The sequence below is a fragment of the Chroicocephalus ridibundus genome, chromosome 8, assembly GCF_963924245.1.
Source record: "Chroicocephalus ridibundus chromosome 8, bChrRid1.1, whole genome shotgun sequence".
Lineage (NCBI taxonomy): Eukaryota > Metazoa > Chordata > Aves > Charadriiformes > Laridae > Chroicocephalus > Chroicocephalus ridibundus.
Genome location: NC_086291.1, coordinates 1,795,726 through 1,815,042, shown reverse-complemented (window position 1 = coordinate 1,815,042; position 19,317 = coordinate 1,795,726). Strand labels below are relative to the sequence as shown.

Here is a 19,317-nt window from a genome sequence, read left to right as displayed (position 1 = left end):
TGCTCCATTTCCACTGCTTTTCCTCTGGAGCCCACCAAGGCTTTTCTCTTCTGATGGGAGATGGAACTTGATATTCACGGCCAGTACAGCCATCTTCTTAATATTGCTTTGAGTGTCACCGATTCCTGCTGAGAGGTATGAGACAGCAGCTGAAGGCAGAAAATAATTTTCCTCTGGAATTACATAAATTATTATTAAAATCAGAGGATGTGTGCCACTGATGCATATCACTTATCAGAAAGGATGTCGCTTGCAAGCAATGCCGATACTTGGGAATGCAGTTCAGCCTGTAAAATATTTATTAGAAAATGTTCTGGAGTGGCTCATCTATTTTTGAGACATAACATCCATTGTGGGAGCAAGCTTCATCTGTACTGGAAGAGTGCCCTTCCTCTGGAAACTCTGGAGATCTTTAAGCACAATAAAACCATGATGGAAAAAATAGAAGAAAACACTAATGCCTGCTATTATAATGGATATAAACTTTCCTTGACTCGAGATGATGAAACAGCTAAAGGACAGGACAATACTTAAACCGTCTCAGCAAGGAATTCACTGCATGGAGCCATCACACGTCAGCTGAGCCGACTCAGAAAGAAATGGGACGTGCAGCCTGCCCACGAGCGAGCGGGGAGCGTGGGCTCTGATGGCCCCCAGCGATTGGCACGGCACCAGGAGGGATAACCCACCAAAACGTCCACCCATGGAAATCTGCAGAGATTTGGGAAGCCATCGCCAACTGGCACGATCTCCGGAGAGGCTCCTGCAAGAGGGCTGGATGCCGCGGGAGGGGGACTAATCGCATTAGCTTATCTCAGCCCGGTAATCAAAATGAACGGCAGTGAAAGCCAGCCCTTCCAGCCGGGCCCGAAAGAGCAGCTCATGGAGATGCCCCAGCAATGCCTGGCCCAGGAGCGGCAGCACAGGGAGGGCCCCGGAGCAGATGCCATCGCAGCTGGGGCCGGGGGAAGCAGAGCTGGGGCAGCGGAGGCGGCTCAGCCCCTGCCCCCACATGGGGGAGGCTCGTCCCGGGCAGCACCAGCTCCAGCCTGACTCTTCCACACCTCAGGGACGGAGAGGCAGGAGGTGCCGACAATCATAGCTATGATAAGCTCTTGTATTTTATTGAAAACTCTAGATCTAAAGCCTGAAGTGCGTATTGATTTCCTGTAATAGTCTCTGACAAGGGAAGAGCTCAAAGAGCCATCGGCTCTTGTACGGTGCAATGTCAGGTGCTAAGCAGGAAAGTGGACCCGTGATACACGTCTGTGTGCCCACCACAGAGCAAAAGCCTCCCAAAAATACATCTCTTGCTGCTTATTGCTTATTTTACCCCAATAAAAATGCACAACTCTGTCTCATCTTCGAGAGCCAGAGTGAGAGTCATTTGTAACACGGACCGGAGCGGACGTGAGCAGCAGTCCCCAGCTCTGCACGTCTTGTCTCCTGCAGTTCAGGCTCCTGCTATTCTTTCCCCGGCAATACAGCCAATGCTTTATTTTCATCACAGTGAAATCCCATAGAATAGCCTTGGGCTACAGGAATTGTGGTGGGAGAGGGGACGTGCTTCAGTGTCCAACAATATACTAATTGCCTGGGGACTCCTGGGAGCGGGTTTAAAAGGGACAAGGAGAAAACACCAGCACCTCCCTCTCCCCAGCCAGTGCTCATCGGCACCATTGGAGACTGGGCCAGTCCTGGATCGCTGCTAGGATGCTCAAACCCACCCGGTCACCAGTCGCTTCTTCCATTTTTAAGCTGGGAAGAGGAAGCACGGATCAGATCCATCCTGCAAGCCTTGCTGCTGGAGCTTGTGGCCAGCAGGCATGCAGCGACACACAGCCATATAGCCTTTGATCACTTTTGTCACCCTTCCCTGAGCCTTTCCTAGATCTGACGTACCCTTTCAGAGGGACGGGCATCTGGTTCACAAGCCCAGTTCCCCCAGTACCTCCCAGAACATCACTGCAAGTATCACAGCACGGCCTTCTCGTGGATCCTTTGCTGACAATGGGTCCCCCGGGAGGGAGGGAGCAGAGGGGGCTCCGGGCATCGCTGTCCCCCCCATGCCAAGGTTTCAGTTGGCAGGACATCCACCCAGCGCTGCACGCTCACACCTCACCTCGCACGGGCACAACTGGGAGCAAAAGAACGGCAGACAAGGCTGTGCTGGAGTCTGCTGCAGCTCCTTGCTTTGCTCTTCAGTCACAAACCAGTTTCAGAGCAGAGGGAGATTCTCGTCCCAGACTTCTCCTAAGAAAAGAGGGCTGGAGCCCCTCTGCTGGGAGGACAGGCTGAGAGAGCTGGGGGGGTTCAGCCTGGAGAAGAGAAGGCTCCGCGGAGACCTTCCAGCCCCTGCCAGGCCCTAAAGGGGCTCCAGGAAAGCTGGGGAGGGACTCTGGAGCAGGGAGGGGAGCCATGGGACGAGGGGGAAGGGTTTTACAGTGCAAGAGGGGAGATTGAGATGAGACGTGAGGCAGAAATTGTTGGCTGTGAGGGGGGTGAGCCCCTGGCCCAGGTTGCCCAGAGAAGCTGTGGCTGCCCCATCCCTGGAGGGGTTCAAGGCCAGGTTGGACGGGGCTTGGAGCAGCCTGGGCTGGTGGGAGGTGTCCCTGCCCAGGGCAGGGGGTGCCACTGGGTGGCCTTTAAGGTCCCTTCCAACCCAAACCATTCTATGATTTTAAAACCACTCAAACTGGTCCAAACGAAGACCACTTGCTGTCCTCGGAGAACTGTGGTCCCCAGCTCACCCACAAAGGTCTATTGTAAGCCACTTCCCTTCTCCTACTCCCTTTGGCTGCTGATAGCAACACCAGCTAACCTCTTAAAAATAACTCTCAGGCAGTTTTTCCCATTCCTCTCCAGTTCTCACCGTGTCCCTGCCTGGTGGCACAGAACCACGAAGCTCCTGGAAGAGCTCGGACCCTGAGCTGCACCTTGCAGGTAATAGGAACTTTGACACATAAGCAAATTTCCTACGCTTTTAGAGGCGAGAGATTTATTTTTTTGTTTTCCCCTGGCTGGAAGGCGTGTTTTGCTGGCAGCAGAGGGCAGCAAAGTCCTGCCAGGGCAGGGCTGCGCCCCAGCCGGCACACAGCCCAAGTAAGAAACCTTGGGAGGAGAAGCCCTGTGTGAGGGTGGCAGTGGTTTTACAGTTATTTAAAATTCATGAATTTGCTCTTTTGAAATTCATTAGATGGCGAAAGCGCTGCACTGCCTCTCGTCTGCCTTTGAGCAGCCCTGGCTCCTCGCCGTGGCAGAGGCTGCCGCAGCCACCGGCTCTGCCTGAAGCTCAGCAGCCCAGGTCCCCCCTCACGGGCCGTTTTATCAAGGCAGCCCCTATTACACTGGGAATTTCAAGCTGTTGATATTGAAATTAATCTGTCGTCATCACATTTTCCATGACTCCTTAAGCGCAAGTCCTGAGAAACCTTTTTTTCCCCCCTGGATTATAGACAGAAACATGGGAAGCAGCGGGAGGCAGGGCCTTCGAGTACGACACAGGTGGAGGAGGATGCCCAAATCCTGGGGCAACAGCCGACGTGCCGAGTTCCCACCAAAGCTGTGACCACTCCGGGGCTGGGAAGAGGGGACAGGCAAGTCCAGGGGACTTTTCCCCGAAGGAAAGCCTGACGGCTGTGCCCCGCCGTGGGAGCAGACTTGGGCTGGGCGAGGGGAGCTGCAACCAGAGAGAAGGCAGAAACGGCTCGGCAAACGATTAGTCCAAAAGCAAAGGTTTTAAAGGTCAAAGAGCCAGCAGCAGCAGCGCATCTGGGGAGAGACGCAGGAGAAAATCGTCCGAGTGAGTCAAACCAGTTTCCCCAACGACAAACTCGGGCCACTTGCAACTGCCTGAAGTAAAAGACCAAACAAAAGCAAACGAGATCCCAGCAGAAGAGCTGTGATCTCCCAGGCAGTGAAGCAGCCCAACCACACAGCCACAATATCGTATATTTTATTTAAATTAAAAAAACTACACGTTTTCCAGGTTGCTTAAAGCACTCTGTAAAAACTGGAACCCAACCTAAACAAAAAAAGGATATATTTTAATAAGACCCAGGGACTGTTTCTGAGACATATGAATAGGGCTTAGGAATTAAGAAATAATAATAAAAAAAACATACACACACACGCACACATGCGCCCCGTAAACAAATTGTTAGTGTTTGACACAAAATTTGGTTTTAAAGCTGCAGCTCCCCATTTGTAAGGAGCCTTTACAAAACGCGATGCTATGCTAAGCTGTAAAAGAAACCACGGACGCATCTATCGGAACAACATAAATATCACGTAAGAACCCAACGTAAAAAGGACGTTAAAGTTGCAAAGTCGAGCACTCAGCCAGGAACATGCCGCAGTTACGACGATGTGCGTTAGTTTAATTCATTTTGTAATAGAACAACTACTGCAAGTAGGAACCCTGCTTGTACCTACGAGCGCTTGTTTTCCTCACAAAAATTGCTTACATTTTGCCATCCGTGTTGAAGGTGCGGTCCCAGCGCTTATTCCACATACAGTGTGTCCTCTCCTTTTTTTTTATACTTTTAAACTACATTTCCTTTGAGTACAGGGCCATTGCCATCCCACTTTAAAAAAAAGAAAAAAACAAACCAAAACACAAAACATAAAAAATTATTAGTTTTGCAGTTCAAGTATCCAAAAATCACCCGAAGCTACTCCCTCGAGTAGCGTTCAGCGTTTCTTGGTGCTGCAGTGACGCAAGGGGCTTCACCCCGAGCCCTCCTCGGCGCGGAGCCCGCGTCTGCTGAGACGGGCGAACAGCACGACGAACAGGATTGAACAGAACGATGAACGGAATTGCTTTCTCTTAAGGAAATGCTGTAATACCTTGAATTAACAACAACAGGGCAACCCTTTCACAGATGGGGTCTGCCCTGATGGGACACCCGTTCGCCAGAGCACAACTTGGGGTTCCCAGCAACCAAAAGGACGCAAGATTATCTACGCTGTCCTCTTCTTCTTCGTAGTGCTGAGCTCTAATAAATGCTACTTTACAGAGCGCCGGTCTTACTGGGATCATAACAGCCCAGCACCTCCTGGTGCTGTTTGTTTGGCACAGGCAGCGGGTCCCCGTGAGAAACCCCTCCTGGGGAAAGGCCAGTGAGGGGACAGACGGGGTCCCTGGCCGGCCCCGCACGTGGCCGAGGGACAAGCACTGGCCTTCCGGCCTCATGCCCTGGTGGATTGGGAAAATAAAAGAGGAATTATGTGAACGCCTCACCCCAGCGCAAGTATTGACTTGTCTCAAGAATCACAGGGAAAGGAATGCAGAAGGCAAAGGAAGGTGGTGCTGCATTTGGTTACCGAGATGCTTGAAACAGTGAGAGGGACGGCGAGAGCGGAACCGTCAGCGGCTTTGGGAGCTCCCCCAGGCTCCTCATCTCTGACCCTTCAGCAACAGACAGCAGCAGCAGATTCTTATCTTTTAGGGACAAAACTGAGAGGTTGAGTTATGTGTTACTAGCAGTTAACAGGGACATTCACAGGTGACAAGTCCCCTGGATCCTCCAGGCCCTGGAAGGAGGTGTGCCCTGAGCAGCACAGACCCTTCTGGCCACGCTTCTTCCCGCACACACCATTAACACTTCCCTTAACTGGTCCCCAGCACAGTCCCAGTTTACTCCTCCGTCCCATATTGGTTTCCAGTCCCCTCGCGCTGCCAAGAGTCCGACAGCCCGACTGCCCAGGCACGGCGCGGGGGTGAGCGACCTCATCGTCTGCTTTTGCTCCGAAAAGAAAATACCCACCTTAGTGCATGACAAGGGGATTTTTTTTCAAGTCTGATAATCCCTGGAAGAATCCAGCTCGGCCAAGCGTGCTCCATCCCAGCAGTGCCAGGAGGAGCGGGATAACCTGGCATCCTCTGCCCAGCTCATGGGCACGGGACCCGAGAACGCACCGTCCCTCCCGTGGCCTTGCTCTTCTCCCCATGGCACGGAAACAGCATGAAAATGAAGAATCCTTAACAGGGAGGTGAGATGGAGGAGGACAACAGGAGGGAGGGAAGCCAAAGGGGCCGAGAAGAGGCGGGAGCTGGCAGAGGGACTGGTTCCTCTGGGACATGGGATCAGGAGCACCGCCTTCTCCTGCGGCTCAGCTCAGGCACCCAGTTTTTACATCCCTCTACATTTAACAAAAAGCTGCAAAACCTACTGAGAAAGTGTGTCGCTTCTCCCGCTAAAATCTTATTTATTACAGTTTACTCCCTTCCCCAGCCGCGCTTCGTTCAAGTGACAGAGGTTTGCTGCCGAGTTGCAGGGCTGTACTAAAGACTCGAACAATTTCATGGCAGTTACAGACAGTGGAATTACATGTTTTTACCACGAGGCTGCAGTTCCCCCCCAACCGACACCTTGTGTAAAGCTGCACACAAGAAGAAAACGCCGAGTGCTGAGTACGTGCTCACCGACCGAGCTCCTTTATGCACAGGCACACCGTAGCCAAATCAAAACTGCCCAGCGTCAGCTCTGCCCCTTTCCTACCTTCTGAATGCGCGACTTTGCAACCTTAATGCTTTTCTAACTGGTTTTTACGTGCTTGAGTGTAACACAATATACATATCCCTCCCCCCCGAAATAACTACACCATAGTAAAGAGTTTACAAATGTTCTGCTCGGTGTCACAGCTCAGTGAGAATACCCTAGGGGTGCTGGAGAAGGCAGGCAGGTGAGGGGGGCGTCCTCCCGCAGGGCCTCGCGTTGTCCCCTGCTCTCCACCCCGCGCTGGGTCCCCGCTGCGGCCACCCCCTCAGCGTTACTCCTGGGCCTCCTTGCGAGCCAGCTTATAAACCTCCGTCGGCCCATCCACGTGGGTGATGGTGGTGGTGAGCTGAAGCTCCTCCCCGCTGTTCACTCCCAGGTCACCTGAGAAAGGACGTTATTGAGTTAGCCTGGTCTCCCAACGAAGTATTTGACAATTAGAAAGCAAAGTTTTATTCCCTCCAGCCTTTCAGGAGCTACCTGATGTATGGACTATGCAACATTTCTATAAATGCTTTTATTTACAGTTATTTAAATACAAGCATATCGGCAAAGGACCATTTCTGCGCTGCTGAAGACAACTGATAAAGGAATCAAGAGCGTTGCCATTCTCCACCTGCCCAGATTTCTATTTTCTCCTTTCCTCGTCCCTCCATTTGAGCTACGCAATTACAACTGGGCCACGCTAAAAAGTACAAAAAACATCTAGAAGGTTTTAGACAGCCCTGGCTAAATACTCAAACCCGTCTAACCTCATCATTAATTAAAGTGTCTGCCAGGAAAAACAAACCATCATTTGCATAACACTTCAAGGCACTGAACGTGCACTTTGGCAAAAAAACGACGCGCAAAAGGTAACAATCACCCCCTTTATATCGCTTTCTTCCCGTGGGAGCCATCAGATCACGTAGAGGCATTTACCGTTTGACTGGTCTTCGCCGTAATTCTTGTGCGACGGCGCGTAGAGGAACATCAGGGCGAAGACGTAGAGGTTCCACATGCCGTAGATGCCGGTGAAGAAGGCGCTGTTGACTTGTATCGTGATGTCCCCCCACTTCCAGTGGCCTTCAGTCACCTGCCCAGGAGAAAGCAGACACGCACGGGCCGGTCAGTAAGACCAGATTCTTTAAAAATACAGAAGTGGCTCCCTAAAGCACTAACTTAAATCAACAAGAACAGCGTCGATTCTACAGGATCGAGCAAATAGAGTAGAACAGATTCAGCGATGCAGAAGTCAGGCTAGGATTCTCCTTTTTAGCCTTAATCCGCAGGGAAAAAGATGGTCTTTACAAAATGGTGGCATCAGGATTTCTTTAACTTTGATTTATCACTCTTAAACTGACAAAACCTCTCCTATTCTGTGATACATCCCTGCCGTAACTGATGTGTTCAGCAAAGATTGCCACATAAAGGGCAGTACCTAGGAGACAACTAGTAACATCTGAAAACGTTAAGACTTCTATAAATAGACCTTTTATAGAAGGAAAACCAGCGTGAATAATGCGAAGAGCTGATGCGCCGAATGCCGCTTGCTGCTTCCGTCTTAGGGGAGGGGCCTCGGCTGACAGCAGCAGCCCTAGGCAGGCAGAGATTTGTCACGATTTATGAAAATGTCATCAATATTAATACAACTTGAAGAGAGGCAGACTGTTCACACCGAGGGGTTGGCTTTCCATTAAAGAAAAAGAAATAAGGGGGAAGGACGAAAGCTAAGCTACCTTGAGAAGATGGTTTGTGTTATGCCCGTACGCGGTGACGGTTACAGTCGTCAGCCCTCAGTGGTGAATCAGACTGCCATTTCTCAAACCATTGCTTCAGTCTAACAGATTTTTAAGAGCAAAATCATCTGCTGCCATATTCTGCGATGGGACCCACCACGTACCCCAAGGTGTAAGTGATGCGGTGAGGGAAAAGCTGCTCCTGCACCCCTAAACTCTGCAAAACTGGACTGGTGAGCCTGCACCCACGGCTCTCCCGAAGCCACAGCTGCCTGTGCTTAGGAACAACCAAAAATGACAAGTTCAAAACAGATGCAATCTGAAAAGTCACTTGGAGTAAACACCAAAGCACATTCCAGCAGCGATAGAAGCTCGTTTGTACAGACACGGCATCGGAGCTCAGAAGGAACGGGCAGAGACGCCGTTGGAGACAGCAGGGTTGCAAAGTCAGCCCAGGGAAGGCTCAATTCTGTTATTGCTCTGTGGGCATCCAAAGCCACCGGATTTTTTTTTCAATGGGAACAGAAGATTTTCCTCTTGCTGAGTTCTCAGAAATGACCAAACCGTGTTGGCTGATATTTCAAAGAGCACAGCCCCAAGCCTTCCCCCGAGACAAAGGCCTTTATGAAGGCCTCAGCCGAAGCAATATCATGGCGGTGCTTCTAATAAATGAAAACAACTTCTTAAAAAAGCGACTTATTATCAAATCTGCTTATAACAGGCATGCCTTGTCTGAACAGCAGGTGAGCCGACGCTGTTAGCGGCAAAGGAATCGGGGGCGGGTGTTCTCGGATGGAGCCGAGTTCTGTCACTCACCTGGCTCACGATGAAGAAGATGACGGTCATCGCTGCACACGCCAGGGTGATGAGCATCAGGAACTTGAACCTAAAAATCAGCCCCTGTTTAGAGAGAAACGTCACCGCTCACATTAACACAATCCACAAAACCCATTTTTGTTTTTAGCATGTACAAGACACAAGTATAAAAAAAAAAGAAAAAGAAAAAGCAAAGAAAAAAAAAAAAAAAGGGTCCAACCCACGAAACCCCAAAGCAAAACAACCTCCACCCACTCCTCTGCGCCGTCTTCACGACAGCCCATATTCTCCGCTCCCCACATGTCTGCATTCCTCCCGCACGCTCCGCGCGGGGTGTGCACGTCTGGGCAGCTCTGCCTTTCCATTACATTCGCTTTTGTGACGAATTTACCGAGAGTTAGCGCGGAAGAGGAGGCAGGTCGGTGCGAGCCATGGGCTTCGTCCACCAGCCAGCCCGAAAGCTCGTCCCTGCGGTAAAACAAACACGGCTTCGCAAGACGAGTCGGCTTCTACAGCACGGGTGCTGGTACCAGACTAACCCTCACCTCCACCCGCTGGCTGGCTGGAAACTCCAGCGATTCCCAACGCGCGTCAAAACTACGCCGGCTATTCCAGAAGAACGCAGATTATAAAACAAACCATGGCTCCCGATGGCTTGGTTGGGAATCTGACTGCATACCGGACTTGCTTGCACTAGGTTTTACATTTTTACTTACAAATTCTTTTGGTTTTGTTTTTATATGTGTGTGTGTTGTTTTTTTTAACCTGTTTCTGGAATTTTGGTGGAAATGTCAGCGTGTGCGTAATTACTCTGCCACACTACGACAACAAGCGACTATTAATTTAACTCTTCCAGCCCAGATTCATGCTTGCCAGATGTTTGTAGGGGAGCACGGCCCCAGCAGCTCTACAACACGAGCCGAACTCCTGTGCCTCTTGCTAAAGGGAAATACGGAGAGAAATGCTCAATATCTTGTTCGCATTCTCTCAAGTCCCATTTTCTTTTTTTTTTTTTAAATGTGCATTCCCGATGGGTGATAATGGACTTGTTTAAATGAGAAGTGACCGTCATTTAACAAAACAACATTGGCGATAAATATTTACACACCCATGGAAACAATACCTAAAGCGAGCTCCTCGTGTTTTGCAGCAGTTAAAGACAGCGAGGACAGAAACAACATACAAAATCATGGGCTAAAAACGGGGATAATGGGCTGAACACGTCGCATTTTGATTCTGGTGGGACGGTTTCCCTCCTGCAATTTGGTTAGGAAAAGACATCCCCGTAAATCTGAATTCAGGCCATGGAAAAACAGGGTGGTCTTAGTAACACTTTCCATTAAACGCAATCATTAATATTACGGATGGAGAAACAGAGGTACTGGGAGCTGCTGGGCTTACACCCCATAGTAATTTAAATGGTAGTTGGGCCCATTTTCTTCTGTCCTCCCAACGCTGTTCAGTAAGTTGGGAGACGGCAACGACTCATAAGAAAGGAGAGGTGGCTGATGTACCCTCCTGACAACTCAAAAATACTTCATTGGGACTAAAGACCCAAATAAAGTCGACATGACAGCCAAACAAAAAGGCATTTAGGGGATCTGAGCGATGCAAGAAAGGCGATAAAGAGCAGATCTTCCAATTCAGGACTATACGGATAGAGAAGGTCTCAGTACAGACTTTACGGTCAAAAAGGCATTTTGAAAATAAAGAATCGGTGCAAGAAGGAGGGACGTTACCTCGTAATGAAGGCGGCGAGCCTTGCTCATGGCTGGGAGGCTGGACTGCTTTCCACTGATGTTTCTGAACACTTGGAAGACCATAAAACACAGGAAGAGAAAATAGAGACACAAGCAGATTCCCGCGACTATAATAAAGGCCATCTGGGCAGCGCCGGTTAAGAGAAAATGGTCCAAGCTGAACCAAAATAATAGCAAACATTATTCAGGCGATTCACTCATTTTAGTATCATCCCAAAAAATCATAATTAAACTTCTAGCGGGCAGTGGGCACTCAGGACGGCTGAGTGAGGCAGTGCCGGGGGAGTCGCCGGCTCGGTGGGGAGCGTGGGCTCCGGCGGCTCCCAGCGATCGACATGGCACCAGGAGGGATAACCCACCAAAACCCATGGAAATCTGCAGAGATTTGGGAAGCCATCGCCAACTGGCACGATCTCCGGAGAGGCTCCTGCAAGAGGGCTGGATGCCGCGGGAGGGGGACTAATCGCATTAGCTTATCTCAGCCCGGTAATCAAAATGAACGGCAGTGAAAGCCAGCCCTTCCAGATGGGCCCGAAAGAGCAGCTCATGGAGATGCCCCAGCAATGCCTGGCCCAGGAGCGGCAGCACAGGGAGGGCCCCGGAGCAGATGCCATCGCAGCTGGGGCCGGGGAAAGCAGAGCTGGGGCAGCACGGGCTCTGGAGTTACCGTGATGACACCCAGGACCTAAATCCCCACTGCTTCCCCCAAATCTCTGACATCTTGAGGAGAGGTTCAGTTCTCCAGTGACTTCCCCGGGCACAGCACCAGCCCCGGGAGACACCCGTCTCCAAACCGACTACTTCCTCCAACCAACACCAGCATCTCCCGCAGCACCCGAGCCCTGCCTCCCGTCCCAGCCTGCCAAAAGGTGGATTTCCCCACACCCCGCAGGAATCGGGCAGGAGGGGAACACCTCCCTCTCCTACCGACGCAGACTGAGCCTGCCCTGAGCCAGCTGGAAGGATACAGCCAGCTCCGTGCCAACTTCGGTGGTCCAGATGCTGTAGAAGGGGTTCTTCAGCTGCACTCCCCTGCAAGGAGGAGAGAAAACACCGAGCTGCCACAGAAGCCAACAAGCTCCGAGAGCCCCACGCCTGTCCTACAGCCTGGGATGAGCCAGCCACGCTGCTTCCCCATGCGGGCGAGGAGGAGACGAGGTGGGAAGCGTTTCTTTATGGTCCTATGGGACAAGACATGCTGCTGGGAAACGCCAACAAGCTTCAGTGTGCTCCCCAGAGCCTCTCCTCGCTTCCTGAGATGGGGCCGTTTATCCAGCCACGGGGGTGAAACCGCCGGTCCCTGCCGCGGGAGGTGCACGGGGAGCGGCGCCGCACCTACCTCTCGCACATGTCAAAGATGAAGAGGCAAAAGGAGCCAACAGCTATAGGTCCAACCTGCTTCCAGTAACCCGAGAGACGATTCCGCTCATTCTGGTCCTAATAAGAAGGTCAAGAGGTGAGGAGGAAGAAGAGAAAAAATGGAAAAGCAAGTTAGCTTGAAGTCACCTCACCTGGCGTGAGTCCTCACACTCAACCAGTATATGGGAGTCGCCAGGTATGGCTGCAAGTGGGGCTGGAAACCACATTCTCGTCTGGGTCATACCCACCATCATGTGCTCTCCGCAGAAGATGATCCAAAACGACAGCAGCATGGCATAGAAAATGCCTTGTCGAATGTCTCCGAAGAGCAACATCCAAGTCCAGTCAAATCCGATGGAAAACCACTCCACGGGGATGTTAATGAACGTCATGGAAATTCCCAGGGCAAAGATGACCCTGGAGAGGCAGAAACACCATCTCTTTCCAGTTTGCAAGGCAAGGACACAGAGCCCCAGAAGCCAAAGCTGTGCATGAAGAGCAACAGAAGAAAATCTGGCACTGTTTGTTTGGGCAGTGGCGGTGGGGTGTCACCTCCTGCCAGCAAACCTCTGGGGCTAAGCCCCTCTGAGCAGCCATGGGCAAATGCAGCTACTCATTCTCTATGGGTTTAACGGGAAAGAAAAGAGAAGCTATGGATATCTCCTGCTCCCAGTGTGCCTGGGTGGAGGGAGGGGACAGAGAAAAGACCATCCATGTCTCCCCAAACATGGGCTCCGCCTGGGACCAGCGACCACCTCGGCCAGGGTCCTCTTGCTTGAGGGTCACCTTAGCCAGCGCGTGAGCCCTTACTCACTTCTCCAGCAGGACAGGAGCGCGTGTCATCAGCGTGATCCGTCTCCAGTACCACACCATGATAATTAAAATGCTGGGGGTGAGGAAGGTCTTCATGGCAAACCACACTTTTGTAAAGCCTCCGTTTTGATGGATGCCCTAAGGAAAACCAAGGTGGAATGCAACAGCTGGCGCAGGGTTTAACATCATTACTCCGTGCTTCTCCTTACAGGTGCGAGAGGAGAGGCACGGATGTGGCAGTACGCGTAAGCACAGGTAGATGCAAATAATCTTTGAAAGACGCGGTTTGCCCAACACAGGAAAGGGAGCAGGTGCCTAGTCATCACCCAGGCCATCTGAGGAGGCCTCAAAAGTCCTGAAAACAAACGCCAACACGCAGCTCCCACTGCGAGGTGGAGAGAGGGGCACTCTGACACAGCATGGAAAAAACCGGCACAACTGCTCTCAGACAAGTAACAAGATCCTCACGAAGCCAAGTCACCACTGGTGGGAGACGCGTCAGCCAAATTAATGCATTTCTCCAGACACAGGCCCTCCCCCCGCTGTCTGCAGCCACCACAGCCGGCGGGCTCGCTGCTTCTGCTGAGAGGGACGGGGCTGGGAGGTTTTCCAGTTGGGAAAAGCACCCATGGCCACCAAGCCTCAGGGGAGGGCAGGAGCAGGGGTAGCTGACAGCCGTCCCAAACACCTGCGCGGCGATGGCCGACTCCAAGGCAGAGCAGGTGCCCCCTCAACCCTGCTGTTCTGTTCCTCCTGGGCTCCTACCCACGAGAGGCAACGCTTAATCAGGTGGAGGACCCTGCACCTGAGCCAGAATGTGGTGAGGAGGAGAGGACGGGGGAAGAGCCCAGGTCTGGAGGTGGCCACCGGGCAGTGCAGGAGGGTGGCACTGCTCAAGGCTTGGGGAGGGCTCCTCAGAAGAGAGCAGTTGAAGAGCGCATCTCTCGGGAAGGAGGAAAGCCACATTTGCAGGTGGGAACTACGTGTGACGAAGTGTAGGACCTTGCTGTGGATCAAAGAGAAGATCGAGAAAGGAGCTGCAGCACCCCCCGGGCAGACATCACGGACAGAAGCAAGATGGACACTTACCACCAGGCGGATATCCTTGATTTCCCCAATGCCCACGTTAATGCCCTTCCTCTCGTTCACAGGCAGACGGATGTTGATGAGGTAGTATTTGTGGGCCACGCTGCCGATCTCCATGAAGGGAAGGAAGTCACAGTCGTAGTGACGGCCTTCAGACTCCAGGGTCTAGAGAGGGCACAGAGCAACAAGGCGGCGGTCAGCCTCGGACGGACCAGCACGGCCTCCATGGTGAGGGTCGGCAAAAGCCCTAACACTGGGACCACTGGGAGCACCGGGAGCCTGACTGCTAATTCCAACCTTCCCCTGGGGAGACTCCACGCAAGTCTGGAGAACATCAGCAGTTTGGGGACATTTTTGCTCAAGTTTTTGATTGTTTGGGTTTATTTTAGTCAATAGCATTTGACCTCAAGCAGATTCACGTCTCAGGCCCTTAAATATACTTAAAGTCACGGGAGCCTTTCAAGATGAAAGGCTGCTTTGGGATCCAAGTGCCCTCCCTCAGCAAGGACAACGTGAGCCAAAACAAAACGCGCAACTCTCTCACACGTGTCTTGATGTGGAGTTTTTTAAGCCCTGTTTTACTAGCAATACTCTCCTCTGCACCTCGTAGGTATCTACTGCGTACGTGTGGCTGTACGGAAGGGTACAGGTGTTACTGGAGAACACAAGTGGGTTGCTGAAAGGGACTGCGAAATGGGAGAACAAGACGCAGAGCTGAAAACCATGGCATGGTAGAGAGACACCAGATTAATTTGAACACAGGAATTAACAGGCTGCAGCACAAAAAGAAACATCTTTAACCAAGCTGCTCCGTCCTCACTGCTAGCTGTGCTCTCTGCTCCTAAGCTTTGTCGCTTGAGGCATTAAGAAGTTACTTTAAGAACCTCTTGCCCCACCTCTCCAGGTTCTTTGGGTGCTGCACCATCCCTGGTGGGCTGTTTCCTCGCCACTCCTGAAGAACAAGGTTTTGTCCATCACAAAAGCGTAAGATGGAAAGGTCCAAGTTCTCTAGGATGGTTTGGGTTACACAGATCTCAGAGCATCCAAGTTCCAGCCTGATCACAACCACAGAGGACAATTCTTCTTGCATCTGGATCTGTGTGTTGACCTCACACCTTTTCTTCCTTACAGTTCTAAGTCTACCTTTGACTTCATCCCCTTCTCTTGTACCACCAAACAGAACCACTTGCGTGTGGAGCTCATCGGGTTTTCAAAGATTTTGAGCCAAGAGAAAGCTGACACGTTTGAAACTCACGATGGAACAACTCAGAGCTTCTAGGAAGCACCGTGAAGGAAAGGAAGAGGACAACTCCCACCACGCTCCCACACCTCCCCACCTCCAGCGTCATCAAAACACCTTACTTTTGGTGAGCCAAAGGTGCATTTCAGCTTCCTGATCTCTATTGCATGGGCTATTTCTTCCCAATCATCAAACATGTCATCGCGATATGCTAATGACACATCCAGGGTAATTTCTGCGTTTTCTTCTGCAAGAGTAAGGAGACATCAGGCTTGTTAGAGAGGAATGGTACAGAACGTCAGAAGGGTGGGAGAGCCTCTAGACACGGAAAGGACCTCTGAGAGGCACACAGCTACGGAGGGGAGTGGAAATTTTTGCATTCCAAACAATACAGACCAAATTACCTTTTTCCAAAACATTTATGCCCCCTCTAGTAGAGACGAAAAAATTGGTCATAAAGGTCTGACACCTTTTTAACACACCATGACTTACGGCTTACGTTACAGTTGTGGGTGAGGAGCATTATTTATTCAGGTAGCATCAGAAACAGTAATTATATAAAGCTGGAACCTCAAGAGCTGCAGAGACAGACAGTAAGCCCAAAGGCCACCCAGCAGCCTCTTCACCGCGGGCTGGCAGAGGGACAGTAGGACAGGCTTCAACATTGACTTTCTGCAGGTAATGCAATAGGTCCTTCCGCTCCAGGAAACAACTGTATTGCATCACTGAAACAGTGTTTTGTTACAGAAAACCACAAAAAAGATGAAGTATACAACTGTCTGTATGGTTAGATGGACTGTCTAAAGGAGAAACCACGCGACTAATGGGACATTTTGCTCATTCAGGTATGATTGCAGAAGTCCTCTCTCGATATGACCTTAGGTTTCTTTTGGCTGTAGGTTCACCATCCATAAACATTGAAGCCCGACATGTTGAATACAAAGGTCTTGAATACGCCCCTTAACAAAGATGTATTCCACCAGGGAGACGTTTTATGAAAGAAACAAAAAGGGTCGCGGAGGTCTTTGGGTGGGACGGGAAGGGAGGCGGCAGGGAAAGGTCAAAATGCATCACCAAAAGCCCAAATCACTTCACCATTGCCCATTCCTAGGATCCCCTGCTCTTAGAAGATTAGCCAGGGTTGCCAGAGTGATAAGAAAACACTACACAAAGTTCCTTTAAAAAGAAAATTAAAAAATTGAAGTTTAGCTATGCTGGCCTTGCTGGAAAAAGGGATGGCCCATAACCGCAGAAATGAGGACGGAGTTCATATTTTCTGTATGTATTGTTTAACTTCTCTCACACACAGTAAGGCTTCTGAAGGCCTCCCCTCCACACACACCCCCCGCAGCACCACTGGCTTGTTTCTGCCTTTACAGAAGCACCAACTTGATGTCGGTAAACACCCAGAGAGTTTATATGCCCAGGTAATCTCACCACATCAAATTTGCATGGAAACAGTCAGCTCGTCCTCTCCTGGACACGTTCACAGCAGCAGCACGGGGTGTAACTGCTTTTAAACATGCTCTTGCTGCCAAGAGGTCATCACTGCAAGATGGAAATGGGGCTAGAACAGACTTATTTAGGTGCCGTAACCGAGCAAGTTCATGAAATTGAGAGTTACGGTCGAAGCCTGCCAAGCAGCAACATGTAAACATGCTTTAAAAACTCCAGGCCAGTCTGTTCCAGCTCCACCAGACATAAAATCCACCTATTTACCAGGCACAGATCCCAGGGATGGCTCTGAAAGAGGAACACGTTCTGAAATGAGCATGTGCCTGCTACAACCTAGGCCCTTTTCATAGATCACCAAACTCTGAGAGCCACAGCTGTTGGAAAAGCATTGGAAGATGGCTACAGAACCACCCGCCGTGGAGAAGCGTTGGAAGATGGCTACAGAACTGGCTGCCGTGGAGAAGCGTTGGAAGATAGCTACAGAACCGGCCGCCGTGGAGAAGCGTTGGAAGATGGCTACAGAAGCACTTGCCACGCCGGTGTGGAAGCACCATGCTCTCCCTGCAGACAGCTCATGCTTGCTAGCTCCCGGGAAGCGCGCTGCGGCACGCTCCTGAGCTCAGAAACGCCTCTGCAGATGCGAGCTGACACACACACGCACATTCCGTCAGGGCTGCGTCGCCGCACGGGCCGACGCCGTATGTGCTCGGTCCCGCGGGGAGGCAGAAGGCACCGTACACGTTGTCAAGGCCCATGGCTTTTCACTGGGACCAGTCTGTGCGACGACAGGGCTTGCCTGCTCTGGGAACGGGCTGCAGAGACACATCAATTCTTGAGGAGCTTTGAAGTTCAGCTCCAGAATAAATCTGGTCTTCATAATTCTGGAGGGCGGCTGCTGCATATCTACGAGTAAGCACGAGTCTTTCAAGCGCTGCGTGTCCCATATATTTATCATCCTTTTCAGTTATATTTTTCCTGGGAGTATGTGGTGGCAGTCTCCTCCAGAACGATGGGAAGGGGCACGGATGGGATCTGTGGTTTGGAGTTGCTGTTTGCAGTATTTGGAGGTGGCTCTGTTGATGTGGATCTGCTGCATCTGATGTGGATGCAGCAAGATTCTTCTGAGCATTTTTTTCGCGCGCGTGATCTGTTCCGTCCGGATCAATACCAAGTTCCCTTCCACAGCAGCCCTTAGTTAGGTTTCCATGAAACATGAATTTGCCATCTCAGATCCGCTATTTAGGAGACCAGCAAAACAGATAAATGGGAACATAAGGTTGAACTTGGCCCGGCTAAAGAGAACTACAAACTCCATCTCAGAAGCCATAAAACCAAGTGGAATGCTTGGGATTAAATCCAACAAAACCAGCTTTCATTATTTCATCTTTGTAATCCAAACGTCGCTGCTGCCGTCGAGCAGGGAGGCAGGAGATAATGGCAGTGTGCGCCTTTCCAGACCAAGGGATTAGAATCTCCCTCTGAATTTCCATCAGTCCTTGCGCCAGGGTAACGCCTCCCATTACAACAGAGTTTTGTACAAAGACTCTTCAAGATAAAATATGTACATGCGTATATGTATACATATATACACAAATATACGGATAGACGGCCAGTCCCACGCCAGTCCACGCAGCCTGTCATTAGCAGTCCCCATTGTCCGAGAGACAGAAATAAGGCCAGTGACACCCTCCTCGGCAGAGAACTGAATTTTAAGAAGATTCACGACTTATTCACATTAATACCAAACACGATTTGGGTGGGCGGGTGCCCTTTTCGTGCCCGGCGCTGACACCGCTGACGGCTCCGGGCCGGGAACGTGCCCGTGCCCGCAGACACACGCACGGGGCAGAGGGAGAACCAGCAGCTCCTGTTCCACCACGCTTGGCTCCAAGATAAAAGCGAGGTGGTTTAAAACCGTGTTATTTACCATCAAAACAGCAGATGGGAGGAGTGAGCAGGAGGCAAGAGGCTGACCATCAAGGCAGTTTTTACTTCTGGAAGCGCTGACAGAGAATAAAGTATTTAATTATTCAAGGCTGAGCCCCCGCAGAAGAGGAGGAATGCATGCCAAGGAAGGACGAGAAAAAGCTACTGCAAACCTGCGTTCAGCCTCCCGGATAACGTGTTCGAGGAAAGCAATTGTTCAGTTCCTCCACGCATGTTAATCGAGATTCTCTGGAACTTCCCAACAATAAAAGGTAGAAATAGGGAGATCGAAATCTGTCTTATTCAGAGAGATGGAATCACCCGTGCCAGGAAACTTCATCACACAAGGACCGTGTCAGAGCACCTCTTCATGCCTCCAGATCCACCTTGCCATGGCAGATCTGTAGACAATTTGGAGCCCGGTACATCACTCCTGATGGTAGCAGCTCAAGCGCCCAGTGTCAACCTCACCGGTATCATAGGATTATATTGAAAACCCTGCCGGAATAGACGATTTTGGGTTCCAGGGATGCGCGACGAGAAGCCGCGCTCCTGCAGGGCTTCCCAGGGTCTGTCCCCCGGCAGGGCTGCGAGGCACCGTGACCCCCCCGCCACCTCCCGTGCTCCCAAGCACCACCAACAGA

The 19,317-nt window shown here is 51.1% G+C and overlaps 1 protein-coding gene across 1 annotated transcript in view; it reads right to left on the bottom strand.

The window, feature by feature from the left end:
• Positions 1-3,982: 3,982 nt before the first annotated feature.
• Positions 3,983-19,317, bottom strand: part of WLS (Wnt ligand secretion mediator) — a 39,686-nt gene continuing 24,351 nt past the window's right edge. The window contains exons 3-12 of the mRNA XM_063343767.1: positions 15,415-15,539; positions 14,056-14,217; positions 12,968-13,104; positions 12,402-12,570; positions 12,134-12,231; positions 11,763-11,826; positions 10,774-10,917; positions 9,035-9,118; positions 7,422-7,575; positions 3,983-6,884 (exon numbers count right to left, since the gene is read on the bottom strand). Of these exons, the coding sequence (XP_063199837.1) occupies positions 6,775-6,884; positions 7,422-7,575; positions 9,035-9,118; positions 10,774-10,917; positions 11,763-11,826; positions 12,134-12,231; positions 12,402-12,570; positions 12,968-13,104; positions 14,056-14,217; positions 15,415-15,539 (1,247 nt within the window). The 3' untranslated portion in view covers positions 3,983-6,774. The remainder of the gene's footprint in view (positions 6,885-7,421; positions 7,576-9,034; positions 9,119-10,773; positions 10,918-11,762; positions 11,827-12,133; positions 12,232-12,401; positions 12,571-12,967; positions 13,105-14,055; positions 14,218-15,414; positions 15,540-19,317) is intronic.